Source organism: Eublepharis macularius, chromosome 6 (genome assembly GCF_028583425.1).
Source record: "Eublepharis macularius isolate TG4126 chromosome 6, MPM_Emac_v1.0, whole genome shotgun sequence".
Lineage (NCBI taxonomy): Eukaryota > Metazoa > Chordata > Lepidosauria > Squamata > Eublepharidae > Eublepharis > Eublepharis macularius.
In genome coordinates this window covers 124,305,831-124,332,447 of record NC_072795.1, presented here as the reverse complement: position 1 = coordinate 124,332,447, position 26,617 = coordinate 124,305,831, and the positions used below count along the sequence as shown (strand labels likewise).

At 40.6% G+C, this 26,617-nt stretch overlaps 1 protein-coding gene across 2 annotated transcripts in view; it reads left to right on the top strand.

Moving 5' to 3' along the window:
- Positions 1 to 26,617, top strand: part of KAT6B (lysine acetyltransferase 6B) — a 151,600-nt gene that overhangs the window by 89,987 nt on the left and 34,996 nt on the right. For both annotated transcript variants that reach the window (XM_054983672.1, XM_054983671.1), the window contains exons 9-11: positions 798 to 939; positions 4,922 to 5,083; positions 14,071 to 14,164. In XM_054983672.1, the coding sequence (XP_054839647.1) occupies positions 798 to 939; positions 4,922 to 5,083; positions 14,071 to 14,164 (398 nt within the window). The remainder of the gene's footprint in view (positions 1 to 797; positions 940 to 4,921; positions 5,084 to 14,070; positions 14,165 to 26,617) is intronic.

Here is a 26,617-nt window from a genome sequence, read left to right as displayed (position 1 = left end):
TTAAATTCATGGGGAATAAACCGATTCTGCCTGCCTCTACCTGCATGTCACATCAGCATCATGACCTAGTGGTGGAGTAATTTAAGAATCCTGTAATTGTCTAAGCCAGTATTCTGAATAAGAATAAGTTGTGTTGTGACAATAGGAGAATGCACTCTTACCTCCTTCTCCATTAAGTGCCCTTGCAGAGAAATGGAGGAAAAGTTCAGGGTTATTTAGCCAATGTAATTACTCAGGAAATAATGACATTTCGTTTAGTGTTACACATAAGGAAAAATAAAGAACCATAAATACAATATTTCATTTACAGTAAATATACACATAAAATAGGATTTTCTTTCTGTCCTGGATCTGTGATGGCTAGAATCCATTTTCATAAATAGATTTTGACAGATTGGGGCCGGGGGTGGGGGGGGCTCCAGAAATTCACATAAAATATTGTACAGTTGCATGTGGTTTTTAAGATACCTGTGCTTGCTTGTCTAAAACAGTTTCAGTCTCTGATTAAGATTGAGAGCCATGTTAACCAGTGTCACTTGTTGGTCCATAATGGACATTTTCTGAAATGCCTGTGTTTCCTTGGCAGGATTGTAATGATCCTGATCTTTTAATGATAAGCTTATTACTGAGAACAATGTGCTTCTATATGATCTCTGTTTTAAAACACAAAGCATTATTTAACTTTTCTCCTTGCAACGCTTTTTAATATATAAATATGGCTGGGGGAAGTTGGGATTTTTTTTATAATACGCAAAGCATTAGCAATATTAACTACCTTGATTTTTAAACTTCAACAGACTGTCAAAGCTTTTCCTGTGTGAATTCTGTCTTAAATATATGAAAAGTAAAAATATTTTGCTAAGACATTCAAAGAAGTGTGGCTGGTTCCATCCTCCAGCCAGTGAAATCTACAGAAGGAAGGACCTTTCGGTTTTTGAGGTAGGCAAAGTTTTATTTGTCTCAATAAGCTTTGCATGCTGGTTGGATGGCAAGACTACAGTAAAAGTTAGCATTCTTCTTCAGGCTTGCCCTATCGCATGATAATCTTGTGTGACTGAGAGCTCTATAGTAATGAATAGTTCAAGTCTTTGTGGGGGTTTTGTACTTCCGAAATGCATCTTGAAAGGCTTTGATCTACTCGCACGTTTTCGTTTTGTTGCCAGAAGTGTAACTTGGAATCTCCCGTTTGGTTCTTAAAAGCCTTATTGGCTTCATTCTTCCAACCTGTTGCGTCCTTTTCCTTAAAAGAATTTTAAAATTAACTTTCTAGGGCCGGGTCTACATATACAGAAGAATGAGAGTGTTGGTTAAGATGGTGGAATGAGAGCATGGACAGGGTTCTCTGAATCCTGTCCAGTGTTCTTCACCAAGTTATAATTGTTATGTTGTGATATTGTACCTGTTATGTTAGTTATGTTGTAAATTATTTTTTTCTAACATCTCAAGCATGTTCTGCTTAAGTTTATTTGTTGTCACTTTTGCTTGTGAGAAAGGGGAGGGTAATGGTTCAACATTAGGAGGATTCTGTATAGAGTATTGCCCATTTTTAGAAATGGAGAGTTCTTTTTTAATGCCCCCTTACTGGGTGCTTCGGTGACAAGGATCACGTCCTCACGATGGCCAGGATTGCTCATGATAGATACATATTATGGAGCCATCAGGGAGGGGGGCTTTGTTCTAGTGTCATAGTGGACTTGTTATAGGAAGAGATGCTTCAGCAATGTTCTTGGGGAATTTGGAGGTGAAAGACATTGTAAGGCAGCCATGTGAGGTTTTTTTTTTTTAACCAAGTGCCATGAGATTGCTGTGCTTCAGCCAGAACAAGTTTTTGTCCATGAGTGTGCTCCAGAATGTAATAGACCACTAGAATGGTTTGCTTAGAAGATGGATGTTGAAAGAAACATCCACACTCGAATGGTTGGGTAGTGGTTACTTGTATACTTAAGTAGCTGTGTGTGTGTGTGCTCTGTAAACGTCTTTTGTTATTAAAGCTCAAACATATTTGTATCTTCATAATATGCTAGTAGATAAATTGTTGGGCAGGTTCCAGGGGCTTTTCACACAGCTGCTTCTTTAAGTAGCTGACTATTAATGTTAATTGGAAAGTGTAATATGGGAAATGGCCCTCAGTGAGAACATGCTACAATTTTTCAAAGAGTCTTTAGTGTTTATCATTCATTGAATTCTTAACAAGACACTAAAGAGCCTCTGCGTCTTATTTTCCTTCTGTTTTTCCAATGAACAAGAGAGATGCAAGGAACTCGTATTTTCATACTCATCTCCTCCTGTGCAAATCCTTGACAGGTCAGAGAAAAGGCATTTCATTGTGATAAGCATTTCCCAGAGAAGAATGCAAACATCTGCTTTAGATTTTTCCCCGTTCCTCTTCAGTCTACTGAAGAAATTAATCTTCAGCATTTTCCTATACATATAGGTATCTTTATAAAACAATCGTATAAACTGTCAGCATTCCTCCACCCAAATTTCTCTTATAGCCAAATGTGGTTGAAAGAGCTGAAATTTATAAACTATGTTAATTTTACAGCTACGTTGGAAGGGGAAAAATCAGTTAAATCTTTAAATTGGCAAATGTTAAATCTAGTTCTGTTTTCCTGTCTTCTTAAGTAAAAGATATGTAACAATATTGTAAGACAGAAAGAGCACAACCCAAGGCCGTTTTCACACGGCCACGCGCCCGGAAGATCGCGCAAAACTCACGGCATAAAAGTGTCTTCCTAGCACGATTTCCTGGCACAATCCCGTTTAATGGCCCTTTTTCTGGCATCATTGGGCCGTTAAAGGCGATCGTGCCGGGAGATCATGCTAGAAAGACGCTTCATGCTGTGAGTTTGCATGATCTCCCGGGGAGCATGTGAAAACAGCCCAAGTCAATGTCGGGAATTGATTAGAACCCATCAGAGTTCTGTGGTTTCTTTAAGGTGAGAATTGCAGACCAGTCATCTCTGTGAAGGATGCCCCAACTGCTTCTGTGTAAACTACTATTATGCCGATTAGGCTATATGATAGGTTTGACAGGTTGGCATAACCTTTTACTGAGAGCTATGTGCTTGTTTGTTGGTTTTGAGGTTGGCTTTGTTTATACTTTTTGTTTTCTTGGGGAAAGGATATAAATATTTTAAACAAACACATAATGACAAATAAGCAAGAGAACTGTGGCGCACAAAATGTAATGGGTAGTCTAAAGCATGCCTGTAAAAGAATATGTGGGCTTTCCCTTTAGAAAATGAAGGAGAACAACTGTGTGTGTGTCTTTTTAGTCTTTCTATTCAATTTAGGCAACCTTCCCCGGCTTGCTTGGGCTGCCCTTGTTTCATGCCCTTGTTTCAAGTTTTATTACTGTTTGGATGAAAAATTCTAATCCAAAAGTCATGGACTGCTAGGAAGCCCAGCATGTATCTTTGTAAGATGCCTTTGTGGGTATATGGGTGTGGGGGACCACTTACCTTACCTCTGCTAATCAGAGTTAACAAAGACTTTTCGGACGGGGGGGGGGCGGAATGAATGGACACGAACGGGAAATTTACCCTGCTTCTGATTTTGTGAATGTTCAAAGGCAGATCACTCTCTGATAGCAACATGCTTGCCCAGTTTGTCTTACAGCAAGCCTTTTGAAGTGGTAATGTTTCTTTGTAACATTATCATTGCGAAATGCATTATTTTGTTCATTAACTTTATTTATATCATTTATACTTTGTCTTTTTCACTGAGACTCAAGCGGAATCCATAGTGCAAGACAATTTAGATCAACAGGAACAGGATATCCAATAAATGCTACAACAGAGGTTTGGATTTCAGAAATCTGAAAACAGAGCCGAAACTAAGTTGAAATAAACCATAAACGATAACATGACATGTTAAACAATTCAGAAATTACATAGTAGGATCATACTTATAGCAGCAGACTTCCTACTAGATATAGTAGCATGGATGACAGTCCCTGTCCCTATACCAAAGCATTTTTCTGAAACATATTATTACAGTATAGCCCTATTACCTGTGTAAAAATACCCTCCTGAAGACACCATTACAGCTGGTTGAAGAGCCTTAGCTCTTAGCTAAGGAAATGTGTGTTAGAGCCCAGTCCTCTGCATATTTATCCAGAGCCAAGTCCTGCAGAGGTCAATGGCATTCTCACCTGGATTAGTATACAGAGGATTGCCATCTTAGAATGATCAATAACTTCATTCAGGCTGATACAAGGATTGACTGTTTTGATAGATGCATATCATTTTGCTGATCATTGAGGGCAACTGGACTTCCTGTCTGGCTAGTGCAGACCTGTTTGTGTAATAGTTTAAAATAAGCTTTCATCGCAGAGAAGTTTTGTTTCTGTAACTTTAACTAAATATGGAATAATCTTATATTATCCCCTAGGATTGTTGTGAGAATGAAAAGGAGGAGGAAACTGATCTGAGCTTCTGGCCATTCAATAGAACAGCTAGTTACTCTTGCAGCAGAGAATGGACATACTAAAAGTGTCTTATCTTTTTGAGATGTAGCCATTAAGACTAGATTCTGGATGTTGAAAAAACTCTGTTAATCAAGCATATACAAGTTCTATCTTCTGTCGTAATGGATGTTTTACTGAAAGGTCTGTTGCACCATATAATAAAGTTGTTTGTCTGAGTTCCATGGAGAAAGCGGGGGAGGGATAAATATTCACTTTCCCTCCTCCTAGGATATAACTGCAGTATTTTAGCAGCCTTAATAATATGATCACAGAATTATCTGCAGAGGGGAAATACATGACAAAAATCTAATGGTAAATCATGCTAAATGTGTAGATTCTTCTGAAGATTGTGTATTTGAAATGTCAACGGATTTTGAGCAAAATGGATTTTTTGTTCTGTCCTTATGGTGAAATAATGATATTGAAAATTCTCTTCTCCTCACTTCGTAGGTTGATGGGAACATGAGCAAAATTTATTGCCAAAATCTTTGCCTGTTAGCAAAGCTTTTTCTGGACCACAAAACCTTATATTATGATGTTGAGCCATTCCTTTTCTATGTTCTCACGAAAAATGATGAGAAAGGGTGCCACTTAGTTGGATACTTCTCTAAGGTAAATTTTTCATATTATTATAGTAATTCCTTGCTTCTGTTCCAAAGCTATAAGAATTGCTGTTTTGTTATATATTTATATAATTCTCTGAATTACAAACAAGTGCAGTATTTTGTCTATTTATTCAGCTTTGCATGGAAGTCTGTCTGAGTTACAACAAATGCAATCTTTGTTTCCCAAATCAAGTCAAGAAATTAATTTCTTTAATTGTACTTTTCATCTCTTTTTGGATTGTGTATCTTAATCTTTGTACAGAGGCATCACTGCTCAGCAAAAAGATGATTAATCAGTTTTACAAATAAGTGTGTTGCGTATATCATGGCTTCCGAGGATGGTTATCCTGATGCAATAGCCCCAGTCTATGCATATAAAGTATTCTAAGTTGTTTGAATTGGGCCTGTGTGCTGAAAGTTTTGGCTCATGTAGTACATTTCTAGGGAATTCCCATACCTCACTGAATATAGTTCTGCTGCTATTTACAGTAATTTAGCCTGCGAAGAAACTAAGATGAATCCCTTAACTTTCAGTTTGTTTCAGAATCTGATCCGCCTTTTGAATATGTAAACCAGTTGTAAGAAGTCAGGATATTCTTGAATTAATGTTAAGTGATTGTCCTATGATTTGTGTTTGCTGAAGCCACTTTTTTCCTTCTCTCTGGGCACACATTTTCTAGCACTTTTAAAATTTTATTTCTTGTAAAACTGTAATTGAATTTCTAGATACACTAATTGTTTGGCTTGCTGCATACTTATGGAAATTCAGTTTTAAACACAACCCATGTAAATGCAATAGACAATGTTTTCTCCCACTGAAGTCAACTGGTTTTAATTCATTGAGGCCAATTTAGGTTGGGCATCTAAATTGTACATCAGGCCATAGACAAAAGGCATATACACTAGGAACCTATGTGAAAAAGAAGACTAAATGTATTCATGCTCTTTAGCCACTGTAAAAATTATGAATGATGGAATATGTTTATTATTGTGGCAAATGATCTGTTGAGGAGGGGTGAACCATGTGAGCACCTTGGAGGAAAGGCAGAATAGAAAATAAATGTGATAAAGTTTATTTTTGAGACAAAAATTCGTCTTCTTGGAAACTTGTTAGTTGACTTGGGGGGTGAGGTCTGCTTCCGTGGGTCACAAGCCTTGGAAACTGAGCTTCTCTTCTGCTTCAAGAAGTCTGTGATGCTACTTTTGAAAATTATTTTTCAGCCTCTCTTTTCCCTACTTTCCAAATTGGAATTAAATCTCAGATATGTTGCTGGCTGAACACATCTGCGTGTTATTTTGATATTTTGAAAACAGATTGTCTTGACTGTCACCTTTTAAAAGATCGGAGTTTTCTGCTTGGACAGAATAGGAAGTTGGAGACGATGACTTCAGATGTGTTGTTGTGTTTGCCATATGGGTTAGGACTGGAGCTGCTGAGGTGCCTAATTGCTTGCTTATCCAGATCTGATTTATTTTATCATGGATAGAACTGACTTGTTGTTTGTGATGGTGCTAAAATAGTATACTCAGAAGGTTACCTCCTGGGCTAGTTACATGCCACATCTACAGCTTCACCTAAGTGTGAGTTCCTTATAGGTCTACTCGTTGGATAAATGCATAGCATGCATGATAAGTTAGCAGTTGGTTATTTGTATTCACCTAGTGACTTCAGTGAGGAGAGTCAAAGTTGTAGCTATCTCATGTTTCTCCACGGGTGGCTTAATAGGTAGTATCTCTTCTGCTTGGTTTTGTGTGTGTGTAAAGTGTCATCAAGTTGCACCTGACTTATGGTGACCCCATAGGGTTTTAAAGGGAAGAGACAAACAGAAATGGTTTGCCATTACCTGCCTGTGCATAGCAACTGTGGACTTCTTTGGTGGTCTCCCATCCAAGTATGAACCAGAACTGATTCTGCTAAGCTTCTGAGATCTGATGAGATTGTGCTAGCCTGGGCCATCCTGCTCAGGGTGCCCTTGATTTTGAATTGTACAAAAATGTCAGTTTGCTTAGGCAGTGCCTGTTGGTAATTCTGTGCCTGTTCAGGACAGCTGTTGTTGAGCTGAATTTGTAAGTTTTGGAGGTATACTGGTGTGCTGTGCACTGGGTTGATGGAGAGGAGATGTAAAGTAAGAAGTAGCTGTCATATAACATACTGAAAGAAGAGGCCTGAAAGAGACATAACACACCCTCCTACTAGCACTCTGTCTTTGCTTGAGAAAACAATCTGTGAAGTGGCTTTTCATTTGAATGAGCGTCCTCAGTGCTTGAGTTCTTGAGTAGCTCCTTGTGGATGTAGGAGCCTGAAATGGGGGGAGAGTGGGGGGCAGGGGACCTCAGTGCACTATCATTCCAACCTGAGTTGTGGGAAATGAAATTCAGGAAGAAATACTACTTTGTCCTAACCATTTCCCTTTGTGCATGGAGGAGGGGATGAGGGAGTCCCAGGATGCTGTGTTCTAGTCCTCTGCTAGTGCCAGTGTTGGCTAGTGCCAGTGATATGGGGTGAAAAATTTCCCAGAAAAGTTTCCAGCACTTTATTTTTCCATGGAAAATGTTCTGACCCACTTATGTAAATACAATCTATTTATCTATACCTGCCAGGGCTCTTGTGCTGCAAATCAGTCATGTTAGATAGGCTAAATGTGGAATATGAAGTATGGACAAACCTCAGTGCACGTACGAGTCCAGTCTTCCCTTCTTTTGATAACATTTAAATTTTGCTAACATGATTTAAATACCTAAATTATATATTTAAATTTGAATCAGAAAATTTTCAGGATTCAGATTTGCCACACATCTGTTGATAGTACCCCAATATATACATCTTCATAGGAATCATTTGTCTGCCTGCTACTGCATATGAAAATTTCTACACATGGGGAGCAGAGTATTGGTATTGGGTGGGAGCGGGTGGGAAAGAGGATGAAGTAAGTTTAGAAAGAGATCTGGCAGAGTTAGAGACTGACACGGAAGCATGCACTTTTTTCACAGGTGTGCACATAGCTGGGGGTATTTGGATGTTGCATCCTTTTTTTCAGTAAGAAGCACATTCTAATTTACGCAAGAGGCTCATTTCTTTGAATGTAACGGTGATTCTTCAAAATAAATGTCATTGGGTTGGATGGCATATGGAGAGCCCCTGTGATGGATTCGCTGAGTAGCTTGAAAAGAGATTGAATGTTGAAGGGATAGTGAGACAAGGGTGAGTTGTTGTGATGTTCTAGCAAGGCGCTTGTTCCAAGTCCAGGACTGTTGTAGTGCAAATTCAGGTGTTTCCTATTAGTTTGCTTATAGCACATTGTTGGATATGTTGCTCTGGAAATTGGCGTTTCTGCTATTTTTATGCCATGTTTGAAGAATGCACAACATTGGAATGAAATAGGTATTTCACATACACCCTACCACCACCCACTTAATTTTCTTGAAAGGGGATTAGGCTGTGCTCTGTTACAGTGATATCTGATCTTAAAACTATTGATTTGGTTCAGAACTTGGCTAAAATGGATACTTCCCCAAATAATTGGAAATTAGATTGTTTTCTTGCATAACTCATTCAAAATTTCAAGCATTTCACTTTCCTACCCACTCTTCCATTCCCAAAACTTACCACAGGGTATTGATAAGTTAGGCATACCCTAACTTACCACTTAGGGTTAGAGATTGGCACGAAATGGGAAAAAACTGAAGCGAGTGTTTTGTGTTTTGTTGCATTCCACGAATCATGCATCATGAACTTTCACGAAATTGTCCCGTTTCACAAAACAATTGGTTAGTTTTGTGATTCATCAGAATCCAGGGGACCTCAATGGCCCCCTTCATACCCAGAGATGTCAAACTTGCAGAGAGACTTCAGCAGGCTCTCCTCCACCCACCCTCACCCAACAAGCCAGCAAGAACAAATGCTCTAAATAAGAATATAAGCAAAGAAAATTAAAGAAAAAAGGTAGGCCTCAGTCAAGCTAGGCCCCAGAGCCAGGCAATGCTCTGTGACTGGGGTTGGGTGGGGTGGGAGGAAAGAAGGCACCCTCACCCAATGACCTTCCCAGCAAGGTCAAGAGCTGAAAATAAGAAAGGCTTTTCAGTCTCTTTTTTAAAGCCGCAGCAAATCCAGCCAAAAGCTCCCAATTCCACTCTCTCACTCCAAATCCCAGCAACAGGTCCTCCTTCTCCCTCTGACTACTGAAACTGAAAAGCACGAGGCAGAGAGCCATGCCTTATATAAGAAATGCTCACATAGAACAGAATAGGAGGTCTCTGGTTGGCAGTCAGACCTGCCTAACAGTGTTTGGAGGGATGAGATTGGTGTTCCTATGGCTACAGAAGGCCCATCTCCTTAGTTGCCGTGGGGATTAACCGCCCTCCCTACTCCTTGCTGTATAGGGCAGAATGGAAGCTCTCCAGTTGGCAGGGAGAGTTGCCTATCAAGATTATGTGGGCTAAGATTGGAGTTTCCAATGGCAACAAAAGGTCTGCAGATATTCCGGGCCTATGTTGCCTAGGGAATCAATGGATCAGTGCCAGACTGGCATCATGAATCATTCAAGAATCGAACGAATTGGTCCAAAAAGTCATGCATTTTGTGAAAACTGCAGCCCAATTCATCACAAAATTTGATTCGTATTTTGAGTCCAGCCCATGTCTACTTAGGGTATTGATGTGCAATCCCTCAGTCCTTGCTAAGGATGCAGCAGACTTGAAACTTCATTTCCAGAGGTTCTGGTAGCTGTTGACACCATTCAGTATCCTGGCATATTGATCACCTTTGTGCTATTCCATTATTTGGAAATTTCTCTGACATACAAATGCCACATCAGGTCTAGCCCCACCATTCTGGAATACTTGACTTTCTGTTCAGTAAAAGCAACATTCAGAAACCATGGCTACTCAGGTGTTCTCAGCCAACAGAAAAGATGTCTGTAGAACTTGAAACTCCGGAGGCTAAAATTACAGAGGTATGTGTGAGAAACTAAAAAATGGCCATGAAGGCACTGGAGTCTTAGGTCCATCAACTCATCTTGGTCCACAGATGCATAGATAGCATCTAGAACAGCGTTCAGTGTCAATGGCATTGTTGACTGTGGTCCTTTGGGGATAGAAAAGATGCTGTTTATAACCTGAACATGCCCAAGACTTTCTTGGGTACCACACTCAAAACATGGACAGTCCGACCAGTCCTGCTCTTTATTTCCTGTTCTGTTTAAAACAAACAAACAAACAAACAAACAAACAAACAAACAAACAAACAAACAAACAAACAAACAGTGCTGCTTTTGTGCCATGGTCAGATTTCAAGTTAATTGTGTTGCTACCCTGACCACCTCATGGGCTCTGTAGAGGTTCTTCAGAAGAATGCTGCCTGGCTTTCCATGGAGGATAACCACCATTGTACTTGAAACCTGATGGACCGTATGGGGCCTGCAAGTGCTTAGGGCCTAATTTCATGAGATCCTGGGGATTTTGTAATTTTCAGAAACTTGCTTTGCAGGCATGCGTGGGCCTGATTTGGATCAGAACTGGAGCATGAAAGGATTTGGCTTTTAAGGCTTTCCCACCTGCTGTTCTCCCAATCAAAAAGGGCTGTAGGAAAATGCTGTCTGTTCCACTGCGGAAGTGCACATGTAGTGATCCCAGATGTACATGGTTTCACAATAGGGCAAATAGTGCTTCCTCAAGACTGTTTTTGATCAGGCAGGACAACCGCAGAGGGGAGAGGGGAAGACATCAAAAACCCCTTCCCTCATGCCGTTGTCCCAATCCAAATCAGGTCGCTTCTTAAGTGAGATTTAAAAAACTCTAGGTGCTCCATACACAACTCATGACATTTTAAGTAGTTAGAGCCTCCATTGCTGCTCTTGAGTTGCGGGTTCCTTTCCATTCCTTACATTTTTAGAAGGGCAGTTTCTGTACCTGTTCTAGCCAAATCCGTTCCCCTCTTCTTTTAAAAAAATAAGCATAAAATAACCCTGGGTTGGGCAAAGTAGCTTTCTCATTCCTAGTCCTATTCTCAGCAAAGGCTGCAGAGGGAGTCCTTTCTGGGTGAGCACCAGTTTATGCGAAGAGATGCTGCTGATCTCTGCCCTCTACCTTATTAGCACACGGCAAAGATCTCTGTGGTTGCTATCCCATTGGAACCGCAAGTTTGTAGCTGCTCTAAGGCAGAAAAGCGTCATCGAATAAAATCATTTTGCAGGCTCTCTGTGCCATTTCGGAGTACTAAATGAGGTGTCAACCAGGTAAATCTGAAGCTGTGGTTCTGTGTCTGGTGTGAAATCAATAACCTATTATTCACCATTCTTCTCCTTTGGGTTCTCTTTTGGTATTTCTTTCATTCTTCTCTGAATTAGCATCCTTATTGTCCCCTCCCCAACCTGACAAAACAGTGTACACACCCCTGAGCACTTTTTTCTATAGCGCCATAAACATGGTATAGCATTTGAGAGGTTGTCCAGTAGGAGCCCGTGTAGTACAATAGAGCCTCAGACTAGGTCAGAAGGGCATGGTTCAGCATAAATGGAGCCTCTTGGATCAGAGCACAATGGCCCATCTAGTCCAGCACATCCTATTTTACACAGCATCCAACCAGTTGCCCTGGAGGGCCAACAAACGGCACAGGGGCCAAGGTCTTCCCCTGATGCGGCCTCCTAGCATTGGTATCCAGAGGTTTGCTGTATATGTAGGTTCTCTTTAGTCAGTAAGGCCAGTGGCCATCGATAGACCTATCCACTGTGAATCCCAAGGAAGAGGTCACCATCTGAGTGTCCAGTGTTCTGATTCCTCTCTGCTTGTCCACCTGCTTGTCCTAATGGGCCTGTGTGTCCTCCTGTCCTCCTTTCCAGAGCTACCACTCTTCCACTTGTCTAGGTGGCCCTCCTACTCCTTCTCTGATGATCCCTCACCGCTGGAACTGCACCTCAGCCACCGTCTTATAATGTGGGTCTCTGTCTTCCTGCTCCACTGTTCATAAGTCTTGACCTTGAACCTTTGTCCTTTTGTGCTCTTCTCCTCCACTGTCCATTGTCCATCGCCCCCAAGATGGCCCACACAGAGCTGTTCCCTTTTATGTTTTGCAGTGTGGTTAGAAGGGAGAGATTCTTCTACTTTTCCTGGAATGCAGATACTCTAATTAATTTTTAAAGTAGACAACCCTCCCCCCGCCCCCTGCTAAGGACAGTGAATGCCATCTGTAGTTTTTTAATACAATTATCATCCAGATGGTTTGGGGACATAAATCTTGTGGATTCATCCAGTGCTTGGAGAAAGGGGGGTGAGTAAGAAGGTGCAGAAGGAGCGCCATCTGCAGTGTGCCCAATAAGCTCCTCCCTCCCAAAAGCATACCTTCCACTTACAGCTTGGCTCAGCAGCTGTTTGAGGTGTCTTTCTTACAAAGCCTTTCTCTTTCATGTCTGGTGTGGGGAGGAAAATTATAATGTTGATATGATTAACTCAAACAATGAATTCTAGCTTGCAAATGTGTTGGAACATCCAGTAAAAGAGATGAGGTTTGCCATGAATTCAGGAAGGAGACTCGTTGGCTCTCTTTGAGGTGTTAGACGTTGTCTTGAGAATCATTTTAAATCTTCTGTTATATTTGTCCTCTGTTGTCACAAACACTGACCATGGTTTATGTGGCTAGAGTCTCTAATGATGTTAGCAAGAATTGTTTGTTAATTAGTTAGGGTTGTTTGTTTTTAGGATTAACTTCCTTGCAAAAGGGTGCCTGGAAAACCTCGTTTTGCGTTTTAGTGGATTTTGTCAGTCTATTTCCTCTGAATCCCCCCCACCTGGCCTTTGGCATCTGTTTTTTGGGTTTAAAAGTGACTGGGGAGGGGTATGCCTTTAGCTGCCCCATTTTCTATGATCTGGGGTGACCTGAGGCCCTAGATGACTGACTATAGGGGTGCTGATGTAACAACATCCAATAACAACATCTTGCAAAAGGGCCCATATTGGAAGGCAGAGCTTGACACTTGGCTGGAATCTACCCATGATGACACCTAGTCATGCTGCTAGTGTACTGTTGTGGATTTGGAATGTTACACTGGATGATTTTATAAGATGGAGTTAGGACTTCAGTGCTGTTCCAACTGCTAATTCTCCATCTTAGCAAGGCTTGTCAGGATGCAGGCAGGGGTGAGGACTTCTTCCTTCTGGCAGGTTCCTCACCTTATTAAGCAGCCCAAGGGGCAGACAGGACTGGGCCACAGAAGTGACTCATCTGGCTTTGGTTCTGAGATGGCTGCTGATACAGCTGCCAGCCTCTTTGCCCCCCCCTCCGCCCGCACCAGCATCTCAAGCCCAAACAGCCTCCCCCTGCCCTTTAGGTCCTCTCACAAGAGCAGCTTCCCAGGTTCTCCAGTTTAATCTTCCCCTCTACTGTGCTTGTAGGCAAGTGATTACTTTTTGTTCACCCCTGCCTGCCCGTTTCCGATGGCCGGAGCGCCAGGAGTTCATTCTGTATTCAGAGGATGGTGCTCTTGGCTGTGAGAAATCTGCATGTGCTTCAAATACAACTTCCGATCAGTAGCTCTGAGAGGTAGATGTTTGCTCAGAGGCGGATGAGAAACGTAGCTAGAAAGCGGCAAGTTATTTTATGCGGCAGTTGTTTCCAACATAACCTGCTGCCTTGAGGAAACATGTGGGCATTATTTCCCTTTGTATCTTTCTGACAGCGACCTCAGTAGAGCATGAAAAGATTCCCCTTCCCAGTCCCTCCTGCCATGCCAATGCTCCATTTAAATTTGCTTGTGCGTTTCCTTTTGGTGCTTAGTGCCATCCCATAAAATAACAACAACAAAAAATCGTTAAAAGATAACCTCTGTTGCAGTTACACCTTGCTAGTGTGACAATACTTTCCACAGGATTATTCTCTTTTGATATTGACCTGCTGCCTGTGTGCTTTCCTGGAATATTTGACAAAGATAGAAGAAGCAGGTGCATGGAACTGCCCACTTCAGCAGTGTTTTGACATACTTGATCTGTTTCTCCTTCCCTCAGGAAAAGCTTTGCCAGCAGAAGTACAATGTCTCCTGCATAATGATCATGCCCCAGTACCAAAGGCAAGGATTTGGAAGGTTTCTCATTGATTTCAGTAAGTGAAGGGCTTTATTTACATTCATGATCCTGGGAGCTGGCGGTTGTTATGGGGATGCAGCAACATATAAAACTTTATTTAACCTGCTTTTTGTTGTTGTTGTTTTTACCAATAGATAATGGGATTTCTGTTTCTATTTGCATAGTGGTAGGAAAGCTCCCTTGAGTGAAAAATCTACTGCCTCTCTGTTGTACTCCAGGAAATTGAGAATAGATCTCTCTGCAGTAATATTAGCTCTCAAAGCTATTACACTGAATGAATTGTCTAAATTGCATTCATTTTGTGCTGCTCATTAGTACAAAGAGAGGCAATTATTTGTGATTAAAGCGAAGGAAGGTGTTAGTCCAAGGCATTCTCTACTTTCCAAATCTCTTTTAACATGGAGTACATTTTAGCTGAACAATGCTTATGATGGAGAAAAATGTTTCAATTTTTTTTTTGCTCTTTTCTTCAAAGAATCTCATTACTTTGCTTCTGGAGTAAAAGCCACTCTTTTGCAATACGATATATAAATTGGTTTTCATGCTTTATATCTTTGGTTCTTTGTTATGCAGAGTTGTACATCTGGCCTATTTCGAACATTTCAAACAACATTTCCTAAACGACCCCCAGTATCATTTAAAAATAAAGCTTTAAATATAATTTAGTGGAAAATTGATGCAACTTAAATACTCTTATTGTCTTCTGAACTGACCTTTGCTTTTTAACATTGAGAGGGTTTGTGAAAACTCACGTTTTGAAAGCCATGCTACTGCTCTCATGTAGCATGTTGTTAGTCTTTATTTTAAAGCATCAGAAAGAGCACGGGGCCATGTAGCCTTTTTTTTTCCTGCAGAAGAGCTTGGAAGATGACTAAAGGATAAACAAGGCAGAATATAAAAACAAGAGAAAAATTGGTTGTGGCCTGAGGATTAGTGGAATATTTTAATTTCACCAATGTAATATTTAATTGACATGACTTTGAAAAGAAGTTCTGGGATTAATAAATAAAACTTGGTATAATCTGCTCTGCTCTTAATAAAATGTTCTGACTACTTCACAGTTTGAAACTGGGCAGGGGAATTATTTGCATTCTGTATGCAAAAGCCCATAAACACTGTATTTTTGAGAGTAGGGCCACTTCAGATGTTAATAATAATAATAATAATAATAATAATAATAATAATAATAATACTTGATTTATATACCACCCTTCAGGATGACTTAACACCCACTCAGAGCGGTTTACTAAATATGCCATTATTATCCCCACAACAGATCACCCTGTGAGGTGGGTGGGGCTGAGAGCTCCAGAGAGCCCTGACTAGCCCAAGGTCATCCAGCTGGGTTCAAGTGGAGGAGTGGGGAATCAAACCCGGCTCTCCAGATTAGAGTCCCGCACTGTTACATGATTTGTCACTGCTTGTAGCTCTCTGTTGCTTGAATTCAATCACAAAGCCTCTAACAGCTATACCTGTAATGAAACACACTTTTTGTTGCATTCATACGTTATATTTGTAGGTGTTGTACACTTACATCTCTAGTATATATTAATGTTGTGTGTGAAGTGGCCCTTGCAACTTGTCCTGTCTAATGACAAGGAGATCTCTCACCCCGCCCCCCATTCTCACAGATTCGTCATATGGAAGATGAGGAAGTCTTGAAGAAACTGGTGCCAGTTCCCTGCAGCTTTCTGGGATTATGGTGCCAACTTCTCCAAGGCCCCGCCATCCATCAGATTCCATGGATCCACAGGGCAATATGACTGTTTCCTACTGACTCATCCCAGAGCTCTCTAGGGATGGAGAGACCTATGGTTTCCTCACTCACTGGGTGAAGATGAGGCACAGGGAGAGAAGCTTCCTCCTCTTTCTGTCCCACCTGCCATACTAGCATCTCTGTCTGAAGATTTGTGAGCAATTCATATTGATAATGCATGTTGGCTCACACAGTCATAATTATTTCCCCAAAGTTTCTGGGCAGAGGAAGGTTAAAACTAAAATAATCAGGGCCTTTCACTTGGTGTTATGATGAATACTTGTTGAAGATCTTGGAACTGTAGCTGAGGCTTGGTTAGTTGCCATGATCCAGGTAGGAAGTACTTTGCTCACAGCTGGGACTTTGCCATTGTTTGCTGTGGAATTAGTTGTGGTCTCTTTGCATACTGTGCTCAAAAAATGAGCCTCCGTAATACAACGGCGTTTCACTGTCAGAGCAAATCTGCTTTATCCTTTTTTCACTTGATCTTTCTGACAGCTTTCTATCTCCTTTCCCTCTTTTCTGGCAGCAACATTGTAAAAGAAGTCCAGCATATTCCTTTCAATGGGGCTTGTAAAAGTTTGACATAGAAGCCTAGTTAAAATAATGGCAGTGCCGTCGGCAGTGTTTAGTAGACTACATTCATAGTCCTCTGCAGCTGAACTGTTTTAAGATTCTGTTTCAAGCTTCGAGCTACTCTTTCCTGTTCTGTTGAAACTGGTATTCTCTTAGTTCTGTGTTTGAAGTTTTTACTTTGTAAACATACAAGATAGAATCTGAGTTGCCCTTCACGGGGGAGTTTGTTCTCTTTCATCATATGCGACTAGCTTTATTACACTAAGTTGGGGTCTCCAGCTTTTTTCAGCCTGAGAGAGGGCAAGCAGCACTACCACAAAAATGGCTGCCTCAGGAGGCAGAGCCGAACAGAATACCTATCTCCTTGTTTTGCTAAAGAATCACAAAAAAGAAATAAAAAGAAATGAAGGAACGGGGGATGAAAAGAAGGAAAGCCTGAAGGGGGAATGGAACCAGGAGCCTGGGTGCTTACCCGTCCTCCTGTAGATGCAGCTGCTGTTGCAGCCATGGAAAACGGCTTCATTTGCAGATGGGCAGCCAGTAACAAGCCCTGCCTTATAACGGCTCCAACTGCTTTCTGAAAAGCTCAGTGGGCACCAGAGAAGTACTACTGGGTAGTGCCATATTGGGGAAACCTGCACTAAGTGGTGGTCAGTTTGACTCCTAAACTCACAAGAGGTCAATGTAAGAGTTTGAAATGCTTTTAAAACGTGGAGGCTATAGTGGAATCTTAAACAGAGGTTTATCCACTTGGTCTATTTTCAGAGGGGGGTTTGGTGTCCTTCTGCTTGTAGAAAGCTGTTTAGTGCAAGCGGTAAAATTATTGTTTGAGAAATGTGAACCTAAATTTAATTTTTTTTCATCTGCTTGCATAAGCATTACAACAGCTTTTGTTCTTCTGTTGTTCATTATAGCAGCACAACAACTCTTGTGCGTTTGCAGAATAGTACTAGCAGCCCTGGTCTCTTCCGCTCTGTAGTAGCATCTAATTCGTTACAATTCTGTTCTGCATTTTCGTTTAGCTTGAATAAACCATCTAAAAATTGAACAGAGAGTTGGAAACAGTTATTTTATGTATTTTCCTGATATTTAAAAACTGTTGTCAGCAGTCTTAAACGCCAGAAGAAGCAGGATATAAATATTTTAAACAAAATAAACAGCTTACTGACCGTAATGTCCAAACTCAACTTTCCTCTTATTCTTACATGGAGGAATGGTCTGTATTGTAGTGTAATATTAAGGTTTAAAATCTGAAATGTAACTACCTGCTACATGTATCTGACAAAGCAGGCTGTGGCTCACAAAAGCATCTGCCACAGATATTTTTAATAGCCTTAAAAGTACTACGGAATTTCTTGTTGAAATATGAATGTTTTGCACGTTGAATTTTTTCAGTATGACATGCATGGCTAACGAAGATTAAATATTTCTTTGATTTATATATCTGCTGCTATGCTTTTCTAGCTGGTAGCATGTTTGAGAGCGTCACTGGTTCAGTCTTTTCCATGACAATGGTCTCCATCCCTTACGGGCTTTTTCAAGTAAAGGGAATGTCTTTGTATACTTTTCTTATGAACATCCCATTCCAACTCAGCGGTCGGGAGTTGGGGTGAGCTTCCAGATTTGATAATGTCAAGTTTCTGCATTTGATAAGATTCCTGCTGGGCGAATATTATTATTGTCAATTGCTATGCCTGGTGAGTTACCTCTGTCTTGTGGCTCAGCATGTTAGCAACTTTGATCCGTTCCTTGCATTAATATTTCCTATTCCTAATATTTTGTTTTCCTTCAGCAATGATTTGATTGTGTTCCTTCACTGATGGGATCTAGTTTTAATATAACCAAAGCTTTTTACTTGATACTGACTCTTTAATAGTTCAAGGTTTTGTGACAGAACCGCTGTCCACTAAACTAGTAGCTGAAGTCTCTCTTTTAAATGCAGGTAACAGGAGAGGCTGATCTCAATTTTTGTTTAATAGAAGGAAATTGGCTCTTCCAGTGGAATTTGTGTTGAACTGTGATGTACAGGGTCAAGTCCATCCCCTTTTTCATATCTGCCAGTCCTCTTTGTATCCTGGTGGTTTGGTAGAGAAAGCTAGCAATGGTGAGTCAGGAAATTTGTAAATTTTGGAGGCAGAGGGAGAGGAGAATGGGCAGAAGCAAAAGAGAACAGATTTTTAATTGGATAGGGAACAGATATTTGATCAGATAGGGTTCAGAGGTTTCTTTGGCAAAGTCAGGGATTTTGACTATAGCTCCAGTCTCTTCCTGGAGAAGATGACTGTTCAGTGTGGTGATCTGGAGTGGTCCACACTGCTATAAAGTTCTCCTCTTTATTTTGAAAGCTACAGGGCAGGCCAAGGCCTGTACTTAAAAGGCTGTAATGTAATGCTAAAAGATAAGGGAAACTGTGGGAAAACAGCTTTTACAGTCAACAGTAGTCTGGCAGGTACAGGCATTGCCTTCATTCTGAAACAGACACAAGTGTGTATAAAAATTGGTAAATCACCCTTCCTCACTTTCTCATGAAGCTGTATTTGTATAAAGTTCACCTTAAACATCCGTAGTTTACTTCCCCTTCCCAGTACAATAAAAATGTTTCTTATTTTTTAAAAAAATATTTTCTTTCAGGGTAAATCCAGAGTGGAAAAGATTAACTGGAGTTTTTACCAAGGAAGGGGAATGTGTGCCTCAGAAGCTTCATTATAATTTACCTCAGGGGTGACCAGCTGTAAATAGTACCAAGCACTGGTAGGCCAGTAAATAAATACTCCTTTGGCTTCTTTTTCAGCTGAGCTTGATGGTGTGATGGGGAAGTGTGGTGCTGATGGTAGTCCTCAGATAATCCTCAGATCAGTACACTCTACCATTGTGATGACAGTCAGTAACATTGTACAGAGGGTGAACTGTTTCCCTCCAAAAAAGATACTAGTGCTCGCTCCTGCCACCCCAACCTGCCACAGCCACCTTATATAGATTTTACACAATATTGAGAGCCCAGTTTCAGAGGAGGGATGGAGCATTTAAGAGGCCAGTTCTTTAAAAGATCCTGAAACTGAATTTAGCTTGAGTTCATATGAAATACAGTTTTTTGAGTTTTGATCCATGTGTATTGGATTGTTTCGACCCTCTTTCTTCCCTCACCAGTGTCTGAAGTTGTACTGCTGCTGCCTCAAACATGGAACAAGTCAGAACATTGAAGATGTATCAGATATGACGTTGCCCCTGTTGATTCAGCATTGTGCTACTGCATAGATCCCTGTTTGTCACACACACATTGATGCAATGGGAAGGGGGGCAGAGTGTGATGCCATGTTTATACTTCAGAAGGCAGGCTGATAGAGCAGCGCTGAATAATAGTCCAGAGCTAGTAAAGTCCTTTGTACTGTCAAGAAAATACAAAGAAAAATGGCAAGTAAAGAACAGGAGCAGAATTGTGTGGCTTTGTAGATTCAAATGAGGAAAATTCAGCTTTCTATATAGTAATATTAGAATACAGCAGAAGCACAGCTTGCAGTGAAATCCAAAGCAGAGTTACTCCAGTCTAAGCTCATTGAAAGCAATTGACTTAGACTGGAGTAACTCTGCTTAGGATTTCACTGTTATCTGGAAGTGGATAAATGCTGAAAAGCTGTTTATCCACTCTCATTTTCTCTGTGTGCTTCTGTATCTTGTTATTGCTTACACACACAAAAGAAACCCCGCTATGATTTGTAGTATGAAGGGCTCAGGTAAGAGACATCTGTAATGTGAGCCCAAACCTGAAGTATTGTTCAAGTTTTCATTGGTTTTTCATTCAACTTGTTCTTTCTCCCCAAGAGAGACTATTTACCATGTGCGGTATAGAGAGGCTAATAGACTGTGAGTTCTCCAAACAGATGGTAGGAGTCTCCTTTGTGTAGGCAGTGTGAATTTGGACAGAAACACTACCTCTCTTGAAAACCAAGTACCCTCTGATCAAAGACCACAGTTGCCTTTTCTGAGTAAATCTATAAGCTGCCATTCTCTCAAGATGAGATTTAAATGACTAGCTTCTTGAAAGAATGAGTTCTCTGAACAGAGTTGTGATGATGCAAAGAAAACTGGCAAATGACGCGATTACTCTGTCTCATTTAATGCAGTTCCTGGGCATGCGTGCTCTCATGAAGAAAAAGAACTCTGGTTTGTTTCAGACTTTATTTCAATCCCGGTAAAGCAAAGGAAGGTGTGTGGTTTTTTTTCCAGCGGAGTCCATCAGTATTTCAATTGCAAGTAATTTCCCATTTGTAAAGAGCTGAGGGCAAAACAGTGAAGGCTGAATATGTGATGAGTAACTTTTGATAGCTGTGAGCATAACTCATCCACTTTGAAATCCTACTGATTTCAGAGGAATATACTTCCTAGTGGGTGTAATGCAAAAGTGTAACAACAGAGAGATAATGGATGGATTTCTGTGTGTAGCTTGGGTAGTAACTGTCTTCCTATATACACAATATTCAGTATAGGACTGACAACTGGTATATGCCTAGACATTGTGCCCCCCTTTGGATGAACGCATATAAGAGGGAATGGGGTCAGCATGCTCAGTCATGAGCAGGGCCGGTACGCACTCTCTCATTCTTCCTTTGTGTGCATTGCCCTATATACTCTTTTTAAAAAAATAACTCTTCATTTCTATTTTATAATTTTTTTCAGCATTAACAAAATGTAAACCTTTAACACCATACAAGTGATCTGTATAACAACATTTAAGATTTTGCACTAAGCAACGTGATATACAAATTTTTATACCATTTTTATAATATAAAAGAAAATCCTTAATTTTTTTGGTACAGAGTTGTCAATTGTAGAATAGTTGGTTAATTTCATATTCAAGAAATGGGGACCATTTTTCTATATCTGTGAAGATTGATAATTGGGATTATTCATGGATGTTATCTGGTCAGTTATTTTTCTCCATTATCACCAGGTCCCAAATGTTCAGCAATCACTGTTTGACAGTGGGGGTCTATTCTTGACTATCTTCCAATTTTGAGCGAATGCAGTCTTAGCTGCTGACAACAATGAAGCAAGATCTTTTCTCAGTTTTGAAACACCGTTATTGTTCCATAAGTTGAACAAGATAGCTTCTGGACATTTTCCTTTTTTGAATCCTGTGATCTTTTCTATAACTTCTAGAATTTTATTCCAGTATTTTTGTACGTGCCCCTGTATACTATTAAACCATGTGTACAGGTCTATGGTTGACTTATTTCATAGAATTTTTAAGACTGAAATGGGCCAGCATGAATTTTGTCCTAAGCTTCTTCAAGAAAAGGTGAGATTAATATGCAAGAAAGAAATTCTACCGCAATCAGGACGATGGTCTTCTTGGGTCTGCCATTTGATTCTGCATCTAGTGCGTTGTCTCGAATCAGTTGCTGGCTTTCCAAGTTTAAGTAGTGTGCCTTACAAAATGCCTGAAAGTTTGGATCAGTCTAAAGGCAGATCTGAATAGTGATGAGTCTTACAGTTTCTGAGGGAAACTGGCCATTACTGCTTTGTCCCAGTAACCTTTGTGGCAACTTCAGTCCTTTTGTTCTGGATGCAAGCTGAATTTGTTTGCAAAAAGCTTCTAGAATCCTCATCTTAAGATCTTCATAGTACATGCTGGGTTTTTGTGGTTAATGTCCAGGCTGAAGAAGAGTTCTGGGAAACTTAAAAGCTTTTAGACTTTTTAAAAATTCTGATTTGATCTAATAAATGTTGAGTGCTACTCCTAGTTTGGAGGTTGGTGTGCCTACCTATATGTTTTTGTCTTCTGTTGGGTTTTAGGAATGTGCCCAAGAAAACCTTATCACTGATAAGTGAAGGTCTCTGAGGTGTTGGCAAGGAAGGGGCATAGATGTTGCCAACAGTGCAATTCTGTACACTGAGGAATGTGTGCCAGGCACTCTAGGCTGTGCAGCATGTGCCTTAAGGCCTCTGATATGCTGCATCATGATATGACTGAGTTCACCAGAAGGCATTGGAGCTGAGGCCTAGCAGCAGCCCTGATAAAGTAGTTTACTATTTGGGGCCATTTGTCACCCCAACCAGAATTCTTTAATCTAAGGTTGTATTTGGCAGCATCTCCCCGTATACGCCTGTGTGCCAGTTACGTTTCTCAGCCTTCTCCTGGTGGTACCATCACCTAGGACAGTCCATTTAGCAACAGTTAGATCCTATTCGTTCTCTGTGGTGGGTCCATTTCTATGTCATGGCATACCAGAGTGGATGTGGTGGGCACATTTGCTTGCCCCATTCAAGAAGACATGTAAGACTGTCATATTCCAGAGGGTATTTGATGCAAAGTAAATCATTTTGAGGTTGTGGTTTTAATTTAGTGTACTGGCTCTTAACTGTATGTATTGTTTTTTACCTGTGTTCAGGTATTGCTTTTCTCTGGCTGGATACTTACGATGTTTCTCCCTGCAGCTTCTGCTGTTATTTTAGCTGCCTTTAGTTTGTGAAGATAAGATGGGATATAATCGTTTCAAATAAAATTAGTAGATGTTAAAATAATGTTCCCTTTTTTGGGGTCTCCGAGTGTGGGTGCCCTCTGCTGCCATGACACTGATGTATGTGTGTAAATAAAAAACTGAGGGAATGAACTGGCATGGCATTGTCAGCTCCTGTCTCAGCGCATATGTCCACATTCTCTGTCTTCTGTGTCTTAGCGATAGTGCTAGAAGTCTGTAATGCCAGGAGACAATAAAGCTCATACAGTTGCTATGGAATTGCTGCACTTCCACACCCAGGAAAGCAGTGCTGTAACTGTGTGTGGTTATCTTATGGCCTTGAAAGCTATACAGGCAGAGAGTGCTGTAAGTCTACTCTGTCTAACACTGTATTATGTTTCCCTGGTCAAGGGATGGTCGTGTAGTGTTACGAGGATGGTGGAATGTCTGCTTGATACGTTTGGCTGCTTATCATTGAAGAGCATAACCACGCAATATACTTCTGATGAGAAGTCGTGGTGATAGCTTTGAGCTACTTAAACCAGTTGAACAGATTTCTGTGTGAGAGAGTTCTTTCCTTTTAGGTAGTCAAGTATTCTTCACCAGTCGGTCAGTCATAGCACACTAGAGTATCACCATCTGACCTGATGTGGGACAAAGTAGTTCAGTCTCTGCAATTTTTTTCCTGCAGAAGAAAGAAGAAATTATTTTAAGCAAGCCACTTTTTCTGTCTTCTGGCAAAGGGAGGGGAGAACAAAGGTGGGCTCAAAGCTCTTATGGCTCTCTTTTGTGCCCTGATTGCTCCTCACTGCCACTTGGAGCTCAAGAGCAGGGCAGCTGATAATGTATTTTGCATTTTGTGTTTACTTTATTTCGAATCCACCCTTCTCACTGAAATTCAAGGTGGGTTACGCAGTGTAAGTCAATGCGGTCTCTAACATAAGACATCTAATAAGCAATGTAATGAGAAGAGGATGGCAGAAATCTGAAACAAAGCATAAAGTATTAGGCATGAACATGATATGTTAAACGGTGCAGAAAATGGCATTACAAAAGCATAAAAACAAGCAGTGAGAGCAGGAAAAATCATACTGTTCATACTGTACATAGTGGTATAGTTCACAATGCCATTCTTTAAAAAAAAAAAACACCCGTGTGATCCATTTTTTTATACTATTATCCTATTATATGTATAAAAATGCCTTCCCGAACAGTTCTGTTTTACATAGTTTGTGGAACGACAGAAGAATGGCTGCCCTCTGACTACTTGAGGCAGGCTATTCCACCAGATGGGGGCCGCACAAGAGAATGCACGTGTATGAGCAGTTGTTGACCTTGCCTGTTTGTAGGGTGGTACCTATAGAAAAGCCCTGCAGAACATAGCAAGAGAGGCACTCCTGCAGATATGAAGGTCCAAGACCATGAGGGGCTTTTTATATGATAGCCAGTACCTTGAATTAAATCTGGTAGCTGATGGGCAACCAATGAAGTGACTGCAGAATGGGTGTGATATGCATGTTCCAGCTAGCTCCTAATAATAGTCAAGCCACTGCATTCTGTACCAACTAGAGTCTCCAAGTAGACTTCAAGGGGCAAACCAGTGTAGAGAGCATTACAATAGTCTAGTCTCAATGTTACCAAGGCATGGATCCAGAAAGCCATATCAGCCGAGTCAAGGTAGGGTGCCATCTTCTGGGCTAAACAGAGAGCAAACTACATGTTACAGTGGCCACAGTCCAACCCATGGCCGTAAACACCAATTTAGAGGAGAATGTAATCATTTGAATATTGCTGCATGGTGGCACCATGCAGTCTTATCTTTCTCCCACCATACAATCTTGTCTCTCACACCCCCTGCCAAAATAGTCATTGGGGGCTGTTTTGACACTTGGAAAAGTTTGTGGGATTAAACCCTCACAGCAATTTTTAAATGGCTAAATTCTCCTCTAAAATTATATTCATGGTCACGGGTTGGACCAGTGACTGCCGTAATACTTAGTTTGGTTCTAAGTTGTAAAACAGTTTTTTTTGCAGATGTATTCACTTGCTTCTTCAGCAGTAATGGTGAATCCAGTACAACCCTAAGCTTCTGTTCTAGAGGAAAATTGCACCTATGCACCTGGGATTATAGAACCTCAGAAGTGTGTAGGTCTTAAGCTGTGGCCAAGTATGAGCAGCAATTCGGTTTTGATGTTGCTCTGCTATATATTACTGTAAATGCCTTATTTGCAACTTTTCTCTGGAAAAAATAATTAAGTTTCTCTTTTACTATGAGAGTCCAATCTTTGACAAATTTCTGATTTGGAATATAGCCACACACAGTTTGATTAGTTATATTTTTGTCCCTGCTAGGGACCCAGAACATCTTAGAATACCAGAAACAAAAAAACCCAAAGTAGGAAGGCTTTTGAATACTGAACAGGTCTTTCTTTCTCTTTCTTAGAACATCTTCCTCCCACCTGTAGGCTGTGACCTTTTGCCTCATGCCTCACACCTAAGCCTTAAGGACCTATGACCAGAGAAGAAACAAACTCCCATACCAGAAACCTTTTAAGTCCTTGTGTGCAGAGAGTAGAGCAAACTTAACAAGATGTTACTCAGGTGCTGCTAACTAGCAGAATCATTCCTTGTTCCTCCCCTGTCTGTACAATATTTCATGCATTAGATGGGTTCGTTTTCTGGTTTGTAACTGATGAGAGTTTGGGGTCAGGAAATGGGTTTACTCATTCTGCTACTTCGTTGTTAAATAAATATATTGGTTCATTATTTAATTACCACCGATTATGAAGGGCATATAAGTAGAATCTAAGACCCTGAGACCCGCCACCTCTCTTGCCCCAGTTAGAATGCTGGGGACCACGTAATACATGGCCAGAATTTATATGACAACTAATATTCATTGTAAAGTTTCAAATATATATTTTACTCATTGCAGCTAATTGGGCACAATGCTCGTATTACCTAATGGGCATTTTCGATATGCATCTCAAAAACATCACATTGTTGCTTCCATTTCCCATTTAGTGGACTTGGAACTTCAGTGGTGCACACTAAACGCCATGGAACTTCAATGCGTGTCATTAAGCTGTATAATGAAGCAAAGAAAACCAACATGGGTAATGCCCTCATTGTGGCTTTGCATATGTTGCCCTAATAGCTCATTTTCTAGCTACTCACATTAATTGACTACCAAATTGAGATCCATATGTTACTCTTCACAGCCCTGGACATGTGATCAGCTGGAATGAGAGTTTGCCTAATCAAGGTATACAGACAGCTTTCAGTTGTAAAAGCAAGAGTAGGCAATATTGCGCCTTCCAGTGTGAGTACTGCGCTTTGCAAGTTTTCCTTGGTGGAACAAAATCCTGGGACTATAAGGGTGGCCATTTTCTCTGCAGAAAATAAATGAACACGTTATTAATGCTGTCTGGAACACTCAGTGGAGTACTCCAAGTGGCTTTCTTTAAAACAATAGTAATGTATAAAATTAGGAAATCATCACGTAGATTTAATTTGATTTAATGAGGCAAAGGTGTTTGAAGACATCAAAAATGGCACGTTCTGTCTTGACTGAGCAACCGACATGCCTCATTCATGTAAATGAAATACAAGTGCCACGATGACCTGAGCCCATTGCATGCCCCATAACTGTGACTTGAGCTGAATCAGGTGAGGGTTC